This window comes from Numida meleagris, chromosome 11 (genome assembly GCF_002078875.1).
Source record: "Numida meleagris isolate 19003 breed g44 Domestic line chromosome 11, NumMel1.0, whole genome shotgun sequence".
Taxonomy (NCBI): domain Eukaryota; kingdom Metazoa; phylum Chordata; class Aves; order Galliformes; family Numididae; genus Numida; species Numida meleagris.
The window spans coordinates 8,807,322-8,827,330 of NC_034419.1; the positions used below are offsets into that span (position 1 = coordinate 8,807,322).

At 45.7% G+C, this 20,009-nt stretch overlaps 1 protein-coding gene across 5 annotated transcripts in view; it reads left to right on the plus strand.

Moving 5' to 3' along the window:
• The window catches only part of FLNB (filamin B), a 67,866-nt gene that overhangs the window by 38,923 nt on the left and 8,934 nt on the right, over positions 1–20,009 (plus strand). For 2 of the 5 annotated variants that reach the window (XM_021409026.1, XM_021409031.1), the window contains exons 19-41: positions 1,618–1,735; positions 2,345–2,607; positions 3,214–3,811; positions 4,047–4,220; positions 4,606–4,768; positions 5,143–5,303; positions 6,313–6,480; positions 6,681–6,770; positions 7,581–7,704; positions 7,908–8,064; positions 9,304–9,493; positions 11,180–11,427; positions 12,352–12,426; positions 13,155–13,257; positions 14,134–14,274; positions 15,796–15,924; positions 16,436–16,609; positions 16,765–16,923; positions 17,268–17,471; positions 18,057–18,209; positions 18,525–18,647; positions 19,201–19,467; positions 19,809–19,946. In XM_021409026.1, coding sequence (XP_021264701.1) covers positions 1,618–1,735; positions 2,345–2,607; positions 3,214–3,811; positions 4,047–4,220; positions 4,606–4,768; positions 5,143–5,303; positions 6,313–6,480; positions 6,681–6,770; positions 7,581–7,704; positions 7,908–8,064; positions 9,304–9,493; positions 11,180–11,427; positions 12,352–12,426; positions 13,155–13,257; positions 14,134–14,274; positions 15,796–15,924; positions 16,436–16,609; positions 16,765–16,923; positions 17,268–17,471; positions 18,057–18,209; positions 18,525–18,647; positions 19,201–19,467; positions 19,809–19,946 — 4,120 coding nt within the window. The remainder of the gene's footprint in view (positions 1–1,617; positions 1,736–2,344; positions 2,608–3,213; positions 3,812–4,046; positions 4,221–4,605; positions 4,769–5,142; positions 5,304–6,312; positions 6,481–6,680; positions 6,771–7,580; positions 7,705–7,907; positions 8,065–9,303; positions 9,494–11,179; positions 11,428–12,351; positions 12,427–13,154; positions 13,258–14,133; positions 14,275–15,795; positions 15,925–16,435; positions 16,610–16,764; positions 16,924–17,267; positions 17,472–18,056; positions 18,210–18,524; positions 18,648–19,200; positions 19,468–19,808; positions 19,947–20,009) is intronic. The other 3 variants (XM_021409027.1, XM_021409028.1, XM_021409029.1) reach the window with 3 other exon arrangements.

The window sequence follows — 20,009 nt, forward strand, 5'->3', positions numbered from 1 at the left end:
TTGGTTCAGACAGATACTTCCTAGCAACACCATTAAAGTGGAAGCTGCTAATAGCTAGAAATAGTTTTCCTTATGCTGTGCTCAATTCTCGTGTATTTTTAGAGACATAGACACTGTAGTGGTGAGATGAAAGTGTTTTGATGTCTGTACTCTGCTGAGCAAACAAGTGAGCTACTTGGTCAACCGCACTGACTTCCTTGAATGTAGCTGTGTAAAAATGAGCTGATACAGAAGCCTGCAGCACTATTTGTCTGATAGTGCTGGATTAGCTTTCTTGGACACACCACAGAGCTAGCATTTGTTTTTGGATAAAGCAGTTGCATGATCTGAGGATGTGGTTGGTGTGTCTGTTTGGAGAGACTTTTGCTTATTCAGTCAGGGTAGGTATGCAGAAGAGAGCAACTTTGTAGCTGGGTAAGAGCAGTAACTGCTTCATGCAAAAAGCAAAGGTGAGACAAGGCAGGTAGCCAAACCAGGTATCCTCTGCAGGGGTTGTGCTCAGGGTTACTGTACCCTCTTGCCAGATTTAGAGACTCTCTGGCTCATTGTCTCTTTGGGAGGAATAGTTTCATTAGTGAATGAGTTTGGATTTCTCTAAGCCATGGGCAGACCTAGCTGCCTTTCATGTTGCTCCTCGGTCCATAAGAACGGAGCTCTGACTCCTGGGCTGTAGCATTTGGATGCTGTAGGAATAGCTCTGCAGCACTATAGGGGGCATCTCAGCTGGTAGTGTTTGTACAGTGTGTCAGAACAAGTTCCTTGGCTGTGGAGTGTGTGTACGTGGCTGTGTGTGCGTGCTGGAAACTTGCATCTGAGGGAGCACCTTGGGTCACGGAGGAGCTGTGGCCCTACAGGAGATGCTTGCAGGTAGCAGTGACAGGAGAACAGTGGTTAGTAAGAAGTGAAATTAAGCTGCGTGGTAAATAGTAGCCTTGCTTTCCCTCCAGGCTGCAAGCGTGAAGATCAGTGCTGAACCCTGCCTTCCTAGGGCTTGTCAGCAGGAGCTTATCTAAAAGCAGGTCAATGAGACTCTGGACTCTGTGGAGTGGTTGGAGGACTGGCTAGGTAGTTAAATTCCTGAGGGACCGTGTCAGCAGCGGAGGAACCTTGGTTTAATGCTGTTTACTCAGCCTTATCTCTCTCACGTGTGATGTTGCTACAGCTACCCGTGCGCCTGTTTTCCAAAAACAGCTAAGAATAATCATGGAAGCTATTCACTAGCTTGCGTGAAACATTCATGATTATTTCACTTGGGAACTGAACTGGCCAAGAATGAAAAGTAAGCAAACAGTGAGTATAGCTAAAATATGGACTGTGGTAGAAGAGAATAAAAGGAGCACACATCGTGGGCTGGAACTTGCCATGGCTGTGCAGTATTTCAGCCAAAATACACAAGAGCATTAATCTTTCTGACTTGTACAGCTTTAAGCCCTGGTATTTGAAATGCTGTAATAATGCAGCTTCGGTGCAAGTTGGGCTGTGGCGTGGCTGTGGTGCGGTGGGGCAGGATACCTGCCTGCAGCACCCAGTTGAAATGGATTAGGTATTGAAATGGTTACGTATTAGCGCATCTGTGTGAAGTGAGACGCTACGCTAACTCATCAATTCTCCAACTAGGGACCAATGAAGGTTTTGGTAACTTACGGTGGAGATCCTATCCCTAAAAGCCCTTTCACTGTGGGAGTTGCCGCTCCGCTAGACTTGAGCAAAGTTAAAGTCAATGGACTTGAAAACAGTAAGTACAACATGGGCTTGGAAGCCTCATAGCCTGCTTCTGAAGTGTTTCCTTGTTCAGTATGACAACTGGCACATTCTACTGGAACATATGTGGGCAAAACAAGCTTTTCTTTAACTTACTGTATTAAGGGGAAAATCTAGCTGCATGTACAGTGTGGGCAAGGATTGTGTTGGGGTTTAGTCCCTGGTGGTGTATGAAGCTGGACTCAGCAACCTGCTGATATGATCTGGTTTCTTTGGGGTTAGATCACTGTTCAAAGAGATTTAACATCTTACGTGTGGAATTTCATTCATATGGTCTCATTTTCTGAAAGCAGAACAACTTAGGGCTGTAAAATGTTGTGTTCCTTATAGGAGCCTCTCTGTTACTATCAGGCCGTGCCTTACAGCCTTGTTTAGCACTGTAGCTTTGTGGCTTTCAATTAACGAAGACGCTTTGTTATTTTTTTTGTTTTGTTTTGTTTTTCTTTTTCATGTGGAAGGATGTAGACTGAGTAGGGATTTGGCAGTGCTTGCTTCCTTGGTAATATTGCATAAGAGGTTTCTTGGAGCATTGTCAACCGCTGAATACTTAATGTAGGTAATATAGATCTTGTCTTTTTTTCAGGAGTGGAGGTAGGGAAGGATCAGGAATTTGTAATTGACACCAAAGGAGCTGGTGGACAAGGTAAACTGGATGTTAATATATCCAGTCCTACAAGGAAAGCTGTGCCATGCCTGGTGGAGCCAGTTCTGGGTAAGGAGTGCAGTACAGCAAAATACATCCCAAGAGAGGAAGGATTGTACGTGGTGGATGTGAGTTACGATGGCAATCCAATCCCAGGCAGCCCCTATACTGTGGAGGCCACTCTGCCTCCAGATCCCTCCAAGGTAAGTGAATGGTAATGGGTGTAACAACAGCTAGTAACTGGAAAGTGAATTGTGTGCTGTTGCATGAGGCCTGGCTTGTATTTGCCCAAACTAGATTCTGGAACATCCTTTCTCAGAGTACTGAGTCGTTTCATTTGCAGACTCTGTGACTCATGGAAGTCAATCTTAAAATGCTGTTTAGAATAATTTTGAATTAATACTGCAGGCATTTTGCGCAATGTGGCACATGCACGTGTTCTAACTTAATAGAAGTTGGTTTCATGATCGACGTAATACATATCAAATGTATTAATTGAGATGCTTCTTTGCAGAGAAATAAATTTCAAGAGTAGTTCTGTACCATTACTCAACATGCCTACCTCTTATAATCAGTGGCTGCATAAAAATAGCTGTGGCAAGGGTATGAATATCTGCCTAGAAACTTGTTTGGAGGAAAGAGATACCAACTTTATAGTAAGACTGGGAGGAGTGGCAATAGAGACTTTGCTTTATGTGTATTTTTAAGAGCTTATTGGTCAAGTCCCACATATTAACAAGTCTGTCTAAGGTCATCTGTGGTACAGTAGCATGAAAGAATAAGTATCTCATCTGCATATTCTCTTCTAGGTGAAAGCTCACGGGCCAGGTCTTCGAGGAGGCCTTGTTGGAAAACCAGCTCAATTCACGATAGATACCAAAGGGGCAGGGACTGGAGGTTTGGGTTTGACGGTGGAAGGCCCATGTGAAGCTAAGATCGAATGCTCAGACAATGGTGATGGAACCTGCTCTGTCTCCTATCTGCCTACCAAGCCTGGAGAGTATTTTGTAAACATCCTCTTTGAAGAGGTTCACATTCCTGGTTCACCATTCAAAGCAGACATAGAAATGCCATTCGACGTCTCTAAAGTCATTGCCACAGGACCAGGTCTCGAACGTGGCAAAGTAGGTGAGGCAGGGCTGCTGAACGTCGACTGTACAGAAGCAGGTCCTGGAAACCTGCGGGTGGACATGGTGTCGGATACTGGTTCAAAAGCTGAGATCCAGATTGATGATAACAAGGATGGGACCTATGTTGTGACATACGTGCCTCTCTCAGCCGGCATGTACACAATCAAGATGAAATATGGAGGAGAGCAAGTGCCTCAATTCCCTGCCCGGGTCAAAGTGGAGCCAGCTGTGGACACGAGCAGAGTTAAAGTGTTTGGGCCAGGAGTGGAAGGGAAAGGTAAGAACAACCCCACTCCTGTTATCAGAGTTCGTAGGACTTAAGATCCTTTACCCTGCTCCGAGTATTCTGAGCATGCAAGTTGTAATTGCTTTGCATGTTCCCATGGCGACCCTTGACGGGGATGTTTCATTATGTTCCCAAATGAGTTGTTTATAATGCTGGTTCACAAAATGTTCTGTTGTCTGAAATGCGTGTGGTTCTTGAAATGACTCTTCAAAATGTTGTCCTGCAGATGTCTTCCGAGAAGCTACAACGGAGTTCACTGTGGATGCCCGACCTCTAACGAAAGCTGGTGGTGACCACGTCAGGACACAGATCACAAGCCCATCCGGCTCCCCCACAGACTGTCAGATCCAAGACAATGCTGATGGGACATACGCAGTGGAGTACACGCCATTTGAGAAGGGTAACCTCTGTTGGTTTTTTTGTCTTTTTTTTTTTTTTTTTTTTACTCGAGAGGGGAAACCCAGAAACAAGCAACTCTTCTGATACTTTCATTTGGCAAACTGCTGAGGTCTGCCAGGAACTTGCTGGCATCTCAACAGGATTTTTGCAAGTGGGGGAGCTAATTCTGCAGGAAATACTTATTTTAACTTGAAGAAATGACTTACAGTAGCTTATCTTCAGAACAGCACATAGATGGCATCTCAGTTACGAAACGCTGCTGAAGTCTTGTGAAATGTAGGAGGAGGGTCTTATCTACCTCCTGATATCTAAGTCTGTAGGATCTTGTAGGAGCTATGCAATTAGGATATTCAAGGAGTTCAGAACATGTTTTCCTCCTCTGACAGGTCCACACACAGTCAGTGTAACATACGATGGCGTGCCTGTGCCAAACAGTCCCTTCAGAGTGAACGTGACAGAGGGCTGCCATCCATCACGTGTAAAGGCACAAGGACCTGGACTCAAAGAAGCTTTCACAAATCAGCCAAATGCCTTCTCGGTTGTCACCAGGTAACCAGGCCAACTTGATCTTTCAAGAATATCTGAGGAAGGGAGGAGTGTAGTGGGCTGTGTAATGCAGGATCCTAAATCCAGTACAAATATTTATAAAACAACCAAACTATGTCCTCTTGATTAATGTGTTTGCTACCTGGTTACTGAGCTCTCTGCTCTGCAGAGATTATGGGCTGATAGTGGTTGAGGATAAAATTCTGGGAATTGTGAGTGGGGTTATGCTGAACTGCTTTACATTCCAGAGCACACTAAAGGCTGGGCACCAGAAATCAGATTGCTGCTTTTCCAGTAAGGGCAGAAATGTAGCACAAGTGCTGTGAGGCTGCTGCTGCAAATGGGTAATTCTAACAACATGACTTTCTCATTTGCAGAGGGGCAGGAATTGGTGGCCTTGGAATAACTGTTGAGGGACCTTCAGAGTCTAAAATCAGCTGTAAAGACAACAAGGATGGGAGCTGCAGCGCCGAGTATGTTCCTTATGTTCCAGGAGACTATGATGTCAATATCACATATGGGGGAGAGCATATTCCTGGTAAGAGCTCTTGTTCAGTGTCTTTCAAAGGAAGGAAGGTGTTGGGTCGGGGCCTTTACTGTGTCTCACTCTTGCTTGGGGGGTGTTGAGGTTTTGATGTTCTGCTTTTCCTGGGAATAAAGGCAGAAATTGTAGCACCTGGGTGAGAGGAGCAAAAGAGTGTGTCCATATGGGTGGGATAAGAAAACAGACATGCTAGCTTTGACAAACAACTGATGCAGCCCATTCTGGTAGTGCTGGGGCAGGAGGAACATGACTTCAGTGGTACGCAACTTCTTGAGTTAAGAAAATATCCCTTTCATTTATGGATGTCTTCAAGACTGTTCTGCAGTAAAGTAGTCTAATGGAGATTATATTAAATGCATATTGTCATGGGAACTGACAATATATTAAGCGTATGTTGTCATAGGGATTATATTAAATGCTGCAAGTTTTGATCACTGCAGAAAGAGCAGTGACTGTTTCTGAAAATAAGCATTTGTCTGTGTGCGTTTGCACTGGATGTAAAGCTGAAGTGGTTTAAGCAATGTTCCAGATACATCTGGCAGCCAGCAGCTTACAATTAAAAGAAGGATGTTTTTTTTCGAGACCAATAATTAGTGCTCCTAAATGCCAGGCACGTTTTGCTGCAGTGTGTGCTTGCCCGCTGTCATACAGCATATATCTAGGTATCCTTTCGCAGACATTCAGAGGGAGCTGGTTCTGTCCTGTTGGCCCTCTTTTATTTATCAACATATTGAAATCGGTAAAATATGAAGGAAATGAGCGCCTGTGTTTTGATCAGTTGCTTGTGCCTTGGGAAGTTTATTCTTTGTTGATTCAGTGCATAGTGTAGGCTGAGCTGGTGCTGTCTTTTATCTGTAACTTGTCTTACTTGAGTACCACGGAAGTGCCTGTGCTATGAAAGAGGCTCAGTCCCAAAGCCAGACCCAGCCATTTGCATTCATGTGGGCATTTTCCTGAAACTGTTCAATCTGTGTTGTTCAACACCAGCTGTGTTAACTTCCAGGCAGTCCTTTCAAGGTTCCTGTGAAGGATGTTGTGGATCCCAGCAAGGTGAAGATTGCAGGACCAGGCCTAGGAACAGCTGTGCGAGCCAAAATCCCGCAGTCCTTTACTGTGGACACCAGCAAGGCAGGAGCAGCACCCCTGGAGGTGGTGGTGGCTGGACCCAGAGGTGAGAACCAAAGCGCTTCATCTGGCTGTCCCATCTGCATTGAGGTGGGGAACAACATGGTCCTGGCCCTGCTTGCAGGAGTGGTGATGCCACTTGATGCCTTTCCCCCAGCCCCAGCTAGCAGGCAAGAGCCAGTTGACTGCCCAAGGGTCAGGTGACCCTGTGTGGGTGCCCTGCAGGTAACAGCTCTTTAATTTTAGCGGATGAGACGGATTCCCAGGGATGGCACTCTCCACTGAAAAGCATTTCGGATTTTCTTAAGGGTGATCCAAAGGGTGACACTGCGACAGGTTTGAACTCTCACTAACTAATGGCAGCTTTGGCTCTCAGAAATCTAACTGGCAACAGCAAGAATCATCCGAGGGAGCGAATGAGAGCAAACTGTGCTTCTTTTAAGGCTTTCCATGACAACTATACGTTTCTTTTGCTCTTGCTATGCTGCTAATCCTTCCTGTGTTTTCAAGCCAGCTGGTAATTGCAGGCTGCTTTGTGTGATCTGCACTGATACGTCACATAATCTGCAGTAAATTTAGCTTAATGCAAATTGAAATAATTGATCTTGCTTTCTTAGAACTTTGGCAGCTTGCAGGGTTCTCCTGTCTAGGCAGTGAACCTACCTTTCCTAATACCTGATTGTGAAAGACTCAAATTGGTGAATGCTATGCACTAACTGGCTTTAAGGCTCAACTCTGTGCAGTGAATCTCAGTATGTAATCTTATAAATGACAGTTCAGGCAGTTGTAACCATTACCTACTCATTTTCTTGCTGGGAGGAGCTTTAATGTATTTTGAGCAATTGCTCTTGACCTGGCCTGTACAGAAAAGCAAGTTTTTCTCCAGTATTTTCATGCTAGCTTTTGTTCACATAAGATAGGAACCCAAAGAGCAGTGAATGACAGATCTATCTTAAACCAGTGGCTCTCGAATACAAAATAAGGGAAACTGATCCATGCCCACTGCCTTCATTTAAAAAAAAAAAAAAGAAATTGAGCTTTTTGCAAACTGTAAATCAGCTGAACGTCTTGGAGCTTCATGCAGAAAATGGCTGATGAGCTGAATTTTAGTAGCACAGCTGAGAACGTTGTCCCTTGCTTTTTTAGGAATTGTGGAGCCTGTTAATGTAGTAGACAATGGAGATGGCACCCACACAGTGGTGTACACCCCTACGCAGGAGGGACCTTATATGATCTCTGTCAAATATGCAGACGAAGAGATTCCTCGCAGGTAAGGTGCTAAGGATAAACATGGATAATCTGAAGACTTTGTGACTGATTGTGTCCCAGGGATAGGCTGGGCATATACTGAAGGCTCAAATGAAGCAGGTAGCAGTGCCAGTGCCTGTCGTGTTGTCCGCATGTGTGATGTGTACTGCAGTAATGATCAACCTTCATTTAGGAGTAGGAAGCAATAATGGGTTTCTCTTTCAGTCCCTTCAAGGTGAAAGTGCTTCCTACGTATGATGCCAGTAAAGTGACAGCGAGTGGACCAGGTCTCAGTTCCTATGGCATACCAGCTAGCCTGCCTGTGGAGTTTGCTGTGGATGCTAAAGATGCCGGGCAGGGACTTCTCACTGTGCAGATAACTGTGAGTAACTGCGAAGCCATGCAGGAGTCTTCTGCCTTAGTCATCCTCCATACTATATTTGGCTCTCAGTTAACCTTACGCTCTGCAAATTACCCAAATGAGATAAGTACAGCTTCTTACAAGATTACAGAAATGATGGAATTTGAGATGGAGACAGCCTTCTATCAGTGTGGTTCAACGAGGCCACATTGTAACATCCACACTGAGTGCTGTGTGATGAGAAATTAAAAAACAAGTTTCCCTCAAGGTTGCTCAAAGCCATTAGCCACTTAAAGAGATACTACAGGAATGTTTTTGTTTGACTTAGTTATTGCTTTCCCTGAAGTTTCTGAGGCTTGGTCTCTGTGGCCTCTGCGGAAAGGTCTCTGTTTAGTGGGCCGTAAAGCACGTTTCTCAGCCCTGGCATGCCTGGGTCATGGCATGGTGGCTGTACTCGCTCTTCTGCATTCTTGCTCCCATGCTATCCCATCTGCTCAGGGTGCTGCAAAGCGATTGGCTTTTTTCTGGAATGCAGGTGTGCCCTTGAAGGATCCATATTACTTATCAGAGCTCCCAGCATGGCTACGGCTTTGAAGATCAAGTTCTACAGGCCCTTTGTGGTGGGAATGCATTTTTATTGCTACAGTTTCTGGACGTGAAATCTTGAATGTCGGATGTTTCTCTGGAAGGAGCAAGCTCTTCCACGCTGTACCTGAAATCTTAAGTCCTTTGCAGCTTATACTGTACACTTGGCAGTTAAAGTCATATATTACAGGAAGGCATCAACGTGCAGTTCTCTGTGTGAGCAACCCTGGAAGGCTTTCCAAAGTGCTTTGTGCTTTGGAGCTGATAAGTTGCTGTGAAAGATGGGGGTTGCTTCTTCAGAAACATTTTGCACAGTGCTGATTGTGGTTTTAGATAAGAAAGCTTGATGCTGAAGCACAGATCTTTATATAATATAGAAATGGTAGTTGAAGGGACTGCATAGGCCTGCTCTTAACTGCACACCTTGCAAGGTCTCAGGAGCTGGGTGCCTCACTGAGGAGCATTGCGTGATATCACATAAGGGGCTGTTGTTGACAGCCCTGATTGTTTTATAGTAGTCTGACACCTCCTTCCTTCTGATAGTCCATTCCTAGTGATTCACTTCTGAACCTCTCTGAGACCATCTAAGTATTGTTGTGAGCAGGTTTGCTGTCCTGCTGAGAGGAATCCTGACCGATTTCAGAGTGCCTAAATCTTCTGCTTTGCTTTCCTCAGGACCAAGAGGGCAAGCCCAAGAGAGTGGACATTCACGACAACAAGGATGGCACGTACACAGTGACCTATGTCCCTGACAAGACGGGCCGCTATACAATCGGCGTGAAGTACGGTGGGGATGACATCCCGTCCTCTCCCTACCGAATCCGGGCGTCTCCAGCAGGGGATGCCAGCAAGTGTTTGGCCACAGGTGTGTGCTAGGCTCTACTGCTGTTGTTTGTACATGGTGTAAAGCTGCTTTTGGAGGGCAGTGCAGTTGGTGTGACAGGCTGCATTTGCTCCTTGTGCACCCTCTAATGAGTGTGAATTCTGAAAAAGTGCTGATTTGAAGGGAGAAAAAGCACAAGGGGTTTGCCATAGTAGAACACGTGAGAGACTTGTGTAATCTGGCTGCTCTTACAAGAGGGGTTTTCATGAAGATAAAGAACCCTCCGCCCCGCGGGTGAACAGGAATCTCTTGTAGTCTCCAGCAAAATCTTTCAGACTGCCTGGAGTGTTGTTATAAAGAGCCAGATGCAACTGAAGTATGATGCTTGTTTTGGCCTAGGTAAATCCTGTTGAGAGTTGCAGTGAGGTTGATTTAAAAATAACACATCTGCACATGTTCACTGCGTTCATACTCCTTGCACTGCTAGCATTGCAAGAAGCTTTTCATTCTGAGCAAGAGCAGAATTCATGCTGGGGGTATAAGTAGTTGGCTGTGTGCTTCAAGACTAGCAAATCTTGTTCAGGCTGGATATTACCAATAGTGTTTTCTGCTGCCTTTCAGTCCGATCAAGGTTGGCCAGGGTAAAGGTGAACTTTTGGAAGAGGAAGATGTTCAAGAAAGATCTTGAAGATTAAAAAGTTACTACAACTCAAACACTGCCTCAAAAATCAGTGCCTCAATAGAGGGCAGGGATTTGAAATTTGTTGCCATTGGAGCTCATTTATAGCTACAACCCTTATCCGTTCTGAGGCCAGGTGGTCACCACGCAGTGTTGGGCCACCACGGCCTGCTGCCTCCTCCCAGCCAGCCAGTGGCTGTGGGAAGGAGGAGGGTGGGTAGGAACTAGTTACAGTAACATCACCGAATGTTAGGTCCATGATTTATAAATAAGTAAATTGGGCAAGACCAAATTGAACAGGGAGGCTTGATCTGTGGTTGTAGACCCGTGAGAGTGTCTGGGCATTGTGCTGACCTGAATTGTGCATGAGAGCGTACCCAGTGCCAGGCCAGCAGCTGGCTGCTCTCAGGCCTGTTTAAACCAGAAATGTTCCTGGCACAATGGAAAAAACAGAGCGGCAGGTATCCCCTTTGCTTCAAAATTTGTTTAAAAGAGGTCTTAAAGGCTCAATCTGATACTGTTCCAAGTAACTCAAGTTGCTAAGTATTCATAATAACAGTAATGGCAATTCCTCTTAGATGCCAGTTTAAATTTCCCATTTCCAAGAAGTGCCTTTGACTCTCAGCTGCAAAGCTGAAATGCAATCGCTGTAGGAGTGGATGCTGGAATACTGCTCAGGTATTAAAATGACAGGTTTGTTGCCATTTGAATGTGAGCCATTTACCCAGTAACAAGCGGCGGTCAAAAGCACGAGTATCAAATACACACTGCAAATACGAGTTAATAGCTCTCATTTAAACACAGCGTTCCTCAGGCTGGATCTGCTCGATTTGGGCATTGTTTCATGATTTTTTTTGGACGTGTGGCAGAACAGTGGAAAATGGTTTGCTGGTAACGTAAGAGGAAACGTGGCCCTAGCGGCTACTGTGCCCACTGCGAGCGTCCCTGCCCTACATCGCTCCCCAGCGTGTCTGTGGGGTGTTTGGTGCCGGGCTGCCTGCCCCAAGGCAGCCCTCTGAGTGATTTCTGCCCCCAAACTTGCCTTGCAGGTCCTGGAATCGCACCCACGGTGAGGACTGGTGAGGAGGTTGGTTTTGTGGTAGACGCCAAATCAGCAGGGAAGGGAAAAGTGACGTGCACCGTCCTGACGCCAGATGGGACAGAAGCTGAGGCAGATGTTGTTGAAAACGAGGACGGGACTTATGATATCTTCTACACTGCTGCCAAACCAGGAACCTACGTGATTTACGTCCGCTTTGGTGGGGTGGACATTCCCAACAGTCCTTTCACTGTGATGGTAAGCCAGCTCTGCTCAGAAATACCTCCCACTCGAATTCCTGCTTCCACATTTTATCTAGTGATAGGTTAACTCTGTGTGCGTGTAAATTTTTGTAGGCGTTTATTAGACCAGCAGGAGCTAATGGGTCCTTGTTACTCACAGAGCTTATTTTGAGCAGTTAGGTGAGCCATTGGAGGGTGAAGGCTTGGTTGCTCCGATCAAAATATTTCATTTCCTGACCACGTAGTTCTTTTTATAAATGATGTAAGGGTGGTTGTACAGCCTCTAAGACCAATTATTTCAGCTCTTGTCAGCTACGGTGCTCTGAGTTGTCCGTCTTTCACTCTATAATGTTGACCCTGAAGTAAGAAACAGTCTGCTGACAGATCCCAGGGAAGCAGGCTGTTAGCTCACACTTAAAAATGATTTGCAAATGCTCGCTAAAATGTTACAGCCAAATTCCCCTCCTAATTATATCCCTTCCCACATGCAATCCTTCAGCATGCTTAGGTTTAAAAAGCAAACAAAACCCCCTGTGTTGCTAGGAGCAAACTAGGTGCCTCTGAGGGCTCACAGAAGACCTTTGAGCAAAAGCCTGGAAACAAAATGCAGAAAGGTAGCGGGGGCCATGGCTGAGCATGGGCTGGGCTGTGCACAGAGAGTCTCAGGCCTAAGCCTCTCACCTCCCTCCCTATGCCAGTCGTGTAAGGAAGCATCTCTGAAACTCAGTTCCACCCATGCATAGGCACTGCCCTTCAGCTTCCCCCCCAGCCTCTCAGAGGTGGCTTTGTCCCTTGGCTGTACGGGTGACGTTCTCCCCACGTCTCCCCGGTGGGTGTGGGCGGGGGGAGGAAGGTGCCCAGCAGCGGGCAGGTAATGTTGTGTGAAACACGAGGAGTGCTGACACGGGAGCAATGCTAACCTGCCTTTACCACCAACCAGGCTGTAGATGCAGATGATGCTGCTGTGCGGTCGCAGGAGACAGTGGGTGCTTCCCCCCCCGGATTCCACCCTTGGGTACACAATTTTTAAATTTTTTGGTTGTTTTCCCCTATCTGTGTTCCATTTCAGATGACAGCCTGCTTCTTGGGACTGCTTGATTCTTTCTGGTCATTGTATTCATTCTTTCTGTTTGATCAATTGTTCTCGGAATCCAGACCTGTTTTTTCCATGCTGCTTGAAGGGAGTCTCCAAGTAAATTCTCAATAACATCCTAAACACGAAGAGGATCATTACACCTACAGCTTCTACTTCTGCAATGTCTCCTGTTGGCAAAAGCAACCTGACCGCATCGCTCTGTTTTCCCAGTAAAATAGCACCGTGTCTTGAGTCCAGCGTCACATTGTGAAACTTGTTTCTTTTGTCAATTTCGTGTTGCAATCACTCTGCCACATTCAAATCACTTTCTCTTCCAGGCCTTAAGCAACTAAATCCTTTCCGATGGAGTCACTCTGGGTCTTGTGTTGCGCTGCGTTGTCTCCCACGCTCTTGCGTTCCATGTTGACCGCTCACTTTTTTCCAGCATGCCTTCCATCCGCACCATGTTTGATTTGCTCTGCTCTGCCATGTGGCGGTGTTATGGAGGAAAGCTTGACGGGATGCTCTAGTTGGGCCCCGGCCAGTGGCTGCTGACCGCCATAATCACCACGCCTTGTCCTGCTTCTGCTTACGGCGGAGCGGCTCAGTGCTCAGCTCCCTTGTGCTGCCTTTGTTTGTGATGTGACCGAGCCTTGTGCTTCCCGCAGGTCACAGAAGAGGCTTACGTACCAGTTGGCGACATGAACGGCATGGGATTCCGGCCCTTCGATATGGTTATCCCCTTTGCTGTAAGGAAAGGAGAAATAACAGGTACCAAAGGATGTGGAGCTTCTCGTGGAGGCTTTGCCCTTTGTGAGCATGTTTGTCCATTTGCAGCTAGCAGTCTGTGTGGTCAAGACCATAGTGGGTGGAGGAGAATTGTATTATGCCGGGAGCTTAGTTGCTTAGTTTCACATCGCGTGGCATCCAGTGGGGTTTGAGTGGGATACACCCGTGATGGTCTGAATTCTTGGTGCTGCCACAGCCCTTGGGGCTGGGCTGGGAAGTACTGCACTGCGAGACCTGCTCCTGATTGTTACCCTCCAGAGCAGCTATGTACATCCTTGATTGGGTTTGTACGTATTTTGTGTGGATGCTGCAAAAAAATCTGATCCTCTGCCCCACCATGTCCCTTCTCCAAAACAGTCAAGCCTTCTCAACAGTTGGACTAAATAATCTTAGCGGTCTTTTCCAACCTTAATGATTCTATGATTCTTCTACACAAGCATCACTTGGCAGCACCCTGTCGTGCTAAGCTGCAGGCGTAGGCTGGGTCCTCGTGCTCTAGCTCAGCAGTCCCACCCCAAACCATGCTCTGTCCCTGATTGCAGAGGGAAAGCATCTTGCAGAGCGTATCAGCGCCTTTCCTGGGGCTCGCCATGCAAATGTCAGTGGCTGCAGCCAACAACTCTGCCTGTGGAGTTTGTAAGGTCACAGCACTGCCTGCCAGATGTCTACTGCTGTGCTGTATTCATGTAGCTTTAGTAGAAAACACGTCTGTTTAGTGTTCCCATTAGTCTCCTGTTGGTGCCTGTGGGTAAGTAGTTCAACAATTGCTTGTTTAAAACGGCTAGACAATTCTTGGTGGGTGGGAGAGGGGAAGCAGGCAGTTTCTCCTTCTGTGGCTCACGTGGTGCCTTTTTGTAGGTGAGGTACACATGCCCTCCGGAAAGACCGATACACCAGACATTGTGGATAACAAGGACGGCACTGTAACAGTGAGATATGCTCCTACAGAAGTGGGGCTGCATGAGATGCATATAAAATACATGGGAAATCACATCCCAGGTGAGTCTGAAGCAGGTGGCTCACAGAGCTGAGCACAGCATCCTGCTGACACATCGTTTCCCTGCTAAGGTTTCTGTAGCCTCCTTGTAGCACTGCAGCAAGAGCTGCCTGGGACATCTTAGCTCAGCGGCAGTTCATCTGCTTGCAGTCCGATGAAAAACTAAAGCGAAGGAGCAAGCAGGCACATGTGAGCTTCCATTGTGGTTTAATAGTACCAGCCAGGCTTAAAATGGATTTTGGTTTTGGAAGTTAGCTTTTGCGGCATTTTACTATGGAGAAGAAACATACAATTTTCTAACTACCATTTTGTGGGGGGTTGAAATTTACTGCCTTGGTGCTTAGCAAAACTAATAGTTACGGTACATGTTTATCCTTAAAACTGCACTGGCATAAAAGCCACGATCTGTAGAGAGGACTCAGTGGCTAAAACACTATAGTTACTCTTTCCATCTCAGTGCAATAAAATAAAACACGCATGCACGCTATGCTGTAATCTTTCTTTCTTCTTGGCTGCTTCTATACAAAAAGAAACCACTGCCTTTCGTTCTGTTCTCTTCTTTTGTCCTTAGTTCCCCAGTTACCGCAGCTCCCCACTGGCGCTCTGACCCCCTGGCAGCTTGGGCTGCCCCACAGGCGTGGGGGGAAACGGGGCAGCTCCGTGGCACGGTGTGCAGACATGGGGCAGAGTACTGCCAGCACTGCCTCGACTGCGCTGCTGGTTCTGCTGGGACGTGGAAACTGGCTGAAGCAGGGAGCTCAGATAATGTGATGCACAGTGCTGCTCCAGTACTGCATTTGATTACAGCACTTCTAAGTTCCAAACTGTGTGACGTACTGGCTCCGTGAGACCATTGTCCCACGCCTGGCCAGGGGGATGCTGTGTCTCAGTGCTTCCTTCTTGAAGGCTGTCATGAATCAAGCTTGCTTCTGTCTCAGCTGCAAAATCTAGCTTTGGACTTGGAAGCTGTCTGTGCCTTTTTTTTGAAGCTATTACTGGCTGTTGGTGACTGTACTTCTTGTTCTTGCGCACCAGCTTTACTAATCTGAGGCTGGCAAATGTGTTTCTGGATACCCTTCAAATTTGCTAGTTCAGGTTCATTGAGTCAGGCAATGTGCAGTGCTTGTTCCTAATTCTGAGCTGCCCAAATTCATGATTAGTATCTGAACCGAAAGACTGCTTCTCTGAGTCATGCTCTGATTTAATATGCTAAATATAAACTGGTGATGAGTAAGACCCTTTACAACATCATTTATGCTTATCTGTGGTAATTGGAGTAGCGCTTTGTCATGACTAAACTGTGGAGCAGTATCTTTTGAAGATGAAAGGAGAGGCATATTCATTTTAAAGTGCACTGGAGTGGTGTAAAGGTTCTTCAAATACCAACTGCTGAGAGTAGCACTGAAGAATGTGGCTATGAATAAGCATAAGAACCCTCTGGGTCAGAGCAACTTGATGCCTATTTCATTCTTGTAGACCAGGCCACTAATCCTTAAAGTGATTATTGTTTTCTTTTTCTTTAGAGAGCCCTCTACAGTTCTATGTGAATTATCCAAACAGCGGCAGTGTGTCTGCTTATGGGCCTGGCCTCATTTATGGGGTTGCCAATAAACCAGCGACCTTTACCATTGTCACAGAAGATGCAGAGGAGGGTAAGTGTGTTCTTTAAACCCACCTTACTCTGAACTAAGAGCTTTCTAAGAAGTGTGATATGGGTCAGCTTTAATTTGAAGCATAATTTGCGTTTGTTCAAATATGAACAAAATATGGTACAATATAAGCAATGATTTGTGCAAATATAATGCAAAAATGGCCTTCATCAAGCTGCATCGTATGTGCAGTAAAAACTGTTTTATTACTTCTTCCTGAGAACAGTAGATTCAGATGTGGTATAGAGTGCAAATGATTCATTTGATTAAAAATAAACTGAAGGCAAATTAGATCTAGCAGATGACAGCTGGATCTAGAATCACTGTTAAGTAAATCTAACAGATTGAATAGAGTTGTGGCCTTGGTGAGTTGGCCTGAGCTCTTTGCTGCTCTCCTTTGAGAAGGTAAATCTGAGCAGTATTTCTGGCACCCATTCTGAATCATCTTCTTTAAATGTCCTTGGTCTTGGTGCGCATGAAGACATACAGAAATGCTGTCCTCCATGTTTCCTAGGTGGACTGGACTTGGCTATTGAAGGACCTTCCAAGGCAGAGATCAGCTGCATTGATAACAAAGATGGCACGTGCACAGTCACCTACCTGCCTACTCTACCTGGGAACTACAGCATACTGGTCAAGTACAATGACAAGCACATTCCAGGCAGTCCGTTCACAGCCAAGATTACAGGTATAAAGTTTAGACGAGTTTAGGAAGCGTGTAAGAGTGAAAGTGGACCTCTGGTAGCATGGAGGGCCTGGTTTGTGTCGGGAAAGTGAAATCCTCCAACTTGTTCTGCGTTGAACCTCCTAATTTTTCTGACTCATTTCTCTTAATTTCCATAGATGATAACAGAAGACGGTCCCAGGTTAAGCTTGGTTCTGCTGCTGAGTTTTTGTTGGACATTAATGAGACTGATCTCAGTCTCCTAACTGCCAGCATTAAAGCCCCATCAGGTCGTGATGAGCCTTGTCTTCTGAAGAGGCTGCCCAACAACCACATTGGTAAGCCCTGACAGTCTTCATCTGAGAGCAGCATAGCAGCCTCTCCTCCAGTTCTCTTTGCTCCTTAAGATGATTTAATATTTTTCCACACTTTCCTGAAGGAGTGTTGTCAAGCCAAATGGTGCAGCTGATGAAGCAGGCTGACCTTTTCTGTTAGCATTCCAGGTTGTGACTGGACTGCTATTTGTCTGCTTATGTGAATGGTTTTGTGGCCCACTTGAGAACGCTTTGATACGTGTAGAGTGTTCTTTCAATATTTCATTTCTTAGTGAGATTAAGACTTTATAATCAAGTGTAATGTACATAAAAATTGAATAAGTTTGTCACATTTCTCTGCTTTGTAGGTATCTCATTCATTCCACGGGAAGTAGGAGAACATCTGGTTAGCATCAAGAAGAATGGGAGCCACGTACCAAACAGCCCTGTAACAATCATGGTGGTCCAGTCTGAGATAGGAGATGCCAGACGAGCAAGAGTTTATGGACGTGGTTTGGTAGAAGGACGAACCTTTGAAATGTGTGACTTTATTGTAGACACAAGAGATGCAGGTTAGTTTGATTGCAAAGGAACTCTCTAAAGGACAATGTTGTTTTCCTCTGCAAGGGATTGCCAGGTCACAAGCTGCAAAGCATTATGCTTGTAGTGCAAAGAGAGCATTAAACTTGCGTTGTTGTTGTTCTCAGTTATTAACTCTAAGCAATGCTATTAATTTCCAAAATGCTTTTCATTATCTTGGCTAATGTCTTGCTTTACAGCCAACAGAGGCTAACACTGATGAAGGATTTCTTTCATTTGCTGGAGCTGGTTCTAGAGTCATTGTGTACAGTGAGAAGGAAGTGAGGGAGATACAAATTATTTTTCTATTTAATTAATGCGGAGCCTTGGCCACAGTCTTTGAAGTTAACATTTCAACATTAATGAAATAAAAGAGATATGGTCAGAGTATTTTAGGAGCTGAATGCATACTTAAATACATTCTGACCTACTCAAATTACAAAAATACTTCTAAGACATCATGCAGTACCCACGTAGTTTTTTTGAAACAAGCTGGCTACCGACTAGCTACCGTTTTGGGTTTCAGTCATATTTATAATATCACTATGGAAATGTGAGGTTACTTATCTCTCTTGTAGGTTATGGTGGGATCTCACTGGCAATTGAAGGACCCAGCAAGGTAGATATCCAAACTGAAGACCTAGAAGATGGAACTTGCAAAGTGTCCTATTTTCCAACTGTACCTGGCGTGTATATTGTGTCCACTAAATTTGCAGATGAACATATTCCAGGTAAGTGGGAGTGTTTGGCACTTTTGTTTAGTACAGCAGAGGTCTTACCTAGCTGTCCAGTGCTGGAACTGCAGGTGGGTTGGGTGATCTGGTGCAGACCGTAAGTCCCAAAGATTCAAGGAGGTTTTACCAGTAACCTCAATGTAAGAATCCAGAACTGTTCTGGTTACATGGTTGTATTTCACCTGGACTTCTCTGTAAACTGGCTGTAAGACTTTCACTTTGATATGCTCCAAGTTAGAGGAAACTTTCACTCTTCTCCTTGATGCAATGTACAGTGAGCAGAGGAGGAATGACTTGCTGTGCTATTTGCAGGCAGCCCGTTTACTGTGAAGATTAGTGGTGAGGGAAGAGTTAAAGAGAGCATCACACGAACACGACGGGCTCCTTCTGTTGCGACGGTTGGTAGCATATGTGATCTGAACCTAAAAATCCCAGGTAAGCAACATCCTTTTCCCCATAATCATAGCTTGTACTTGCATAGTGTATGTGTACTTGAAGCACTGGAAATATGAACTTCAGTGTTCAGTTATCCTCGTGTTAAGACAGCTTAGGGAAGAAATGCTGGTAATGTGGTTTCTTAGAACTGCTAAAAATATATCCACGATCACCGTTCGGAGAAATAAATACCAGGGAGGCCCTAATCTGTTCTGTGTACAGCAAGCTGGAAAAATGGGCTGCACCGCTCAGCCTGTCTCCAGATGTGGCTCTTAAGTGTTTGTACTGCTGCCTGGCACAGGTGAATCACGAAGGGTATTTTTAACTGGCTGCGCTTATCCAACCTTATCATCCATCTCCATAGCAGTGGGTGAACTGTAACTGGTTGGGTTGGCTGCTGTGCAGCACACGCCTAGCTGGGATACAACCTAGCACCTGCATGCCCCTTCTGTCATCTCTGCTGTGTAATGTGCTGATCTCAGTTAAAAAAAAAAAAAAAGTACCCAAACACTTTATCACTCTTGTTCTTCATTTTGTATTCTTTTCTTGTTAGAAATTGACTGTGGGGACATGACAGCCCAGGTAACTAGTCCCTCTGGAAGAAACTCCGATGCAGAAATAGTAGAAGTTGACAAAAACACCTACTGTGTCCGCTTTGTGCCGCAAGAAATGGGGGTCCACACGGTGGATGTCAAATACAGAGGGCAGCCCGTGCCAGGCAGCCCCTTCCAGTTCACTGTGGGGCCGCTTGGCGAGGGAGGAGCCCATAAAGTGAGAGCTGGAGGCCCAGGGCTGGAGCGTGGAGAGACGGGTGTCCCAGGTGAGTCCTGGGCCCTCAGCTTCCAGTGCCCACTGTGCACAGGTGCACTGGTTTCTCTTGGTCCCTATGGGAACCTCTCTTTGGAGAGCTTGAGCAGAGCTTACTGTAATGCCACAGGGTCACCCCAATTGCATGATGTGGTCAGCAGAGTAACAAAGAAATAGTATTGCTGCCTCATGCAGGTGGAGAAACTCACGTTTAGGAAACTGCTCCCCGGGATCTTGGCACGATGTACCATTTCTCATACACATAACTATGGATGCTGCACGGTCTGTTAAAAAGAAGCTGGAGCCCAGCTGCAGCGAACTTATACTTGTGTGTTCTCTCATGTGCTTCAACAGCTGAGTTCAGCATATGGACACGGGAGGCTGGAGCTGGAGGACTGTCCATTGCTGTAGAAGGTCCAAGTAAAGCAGAAATTGCCTTTGAAGACCATAAAGATGGATCTTGTGGTGTATCTTACATAGTTCAAGAGCCAGGTACATACCAAGACCAAAATGTACTGAAATAAATCTGAAGGCTACTCCCAAAGACACTGAAGA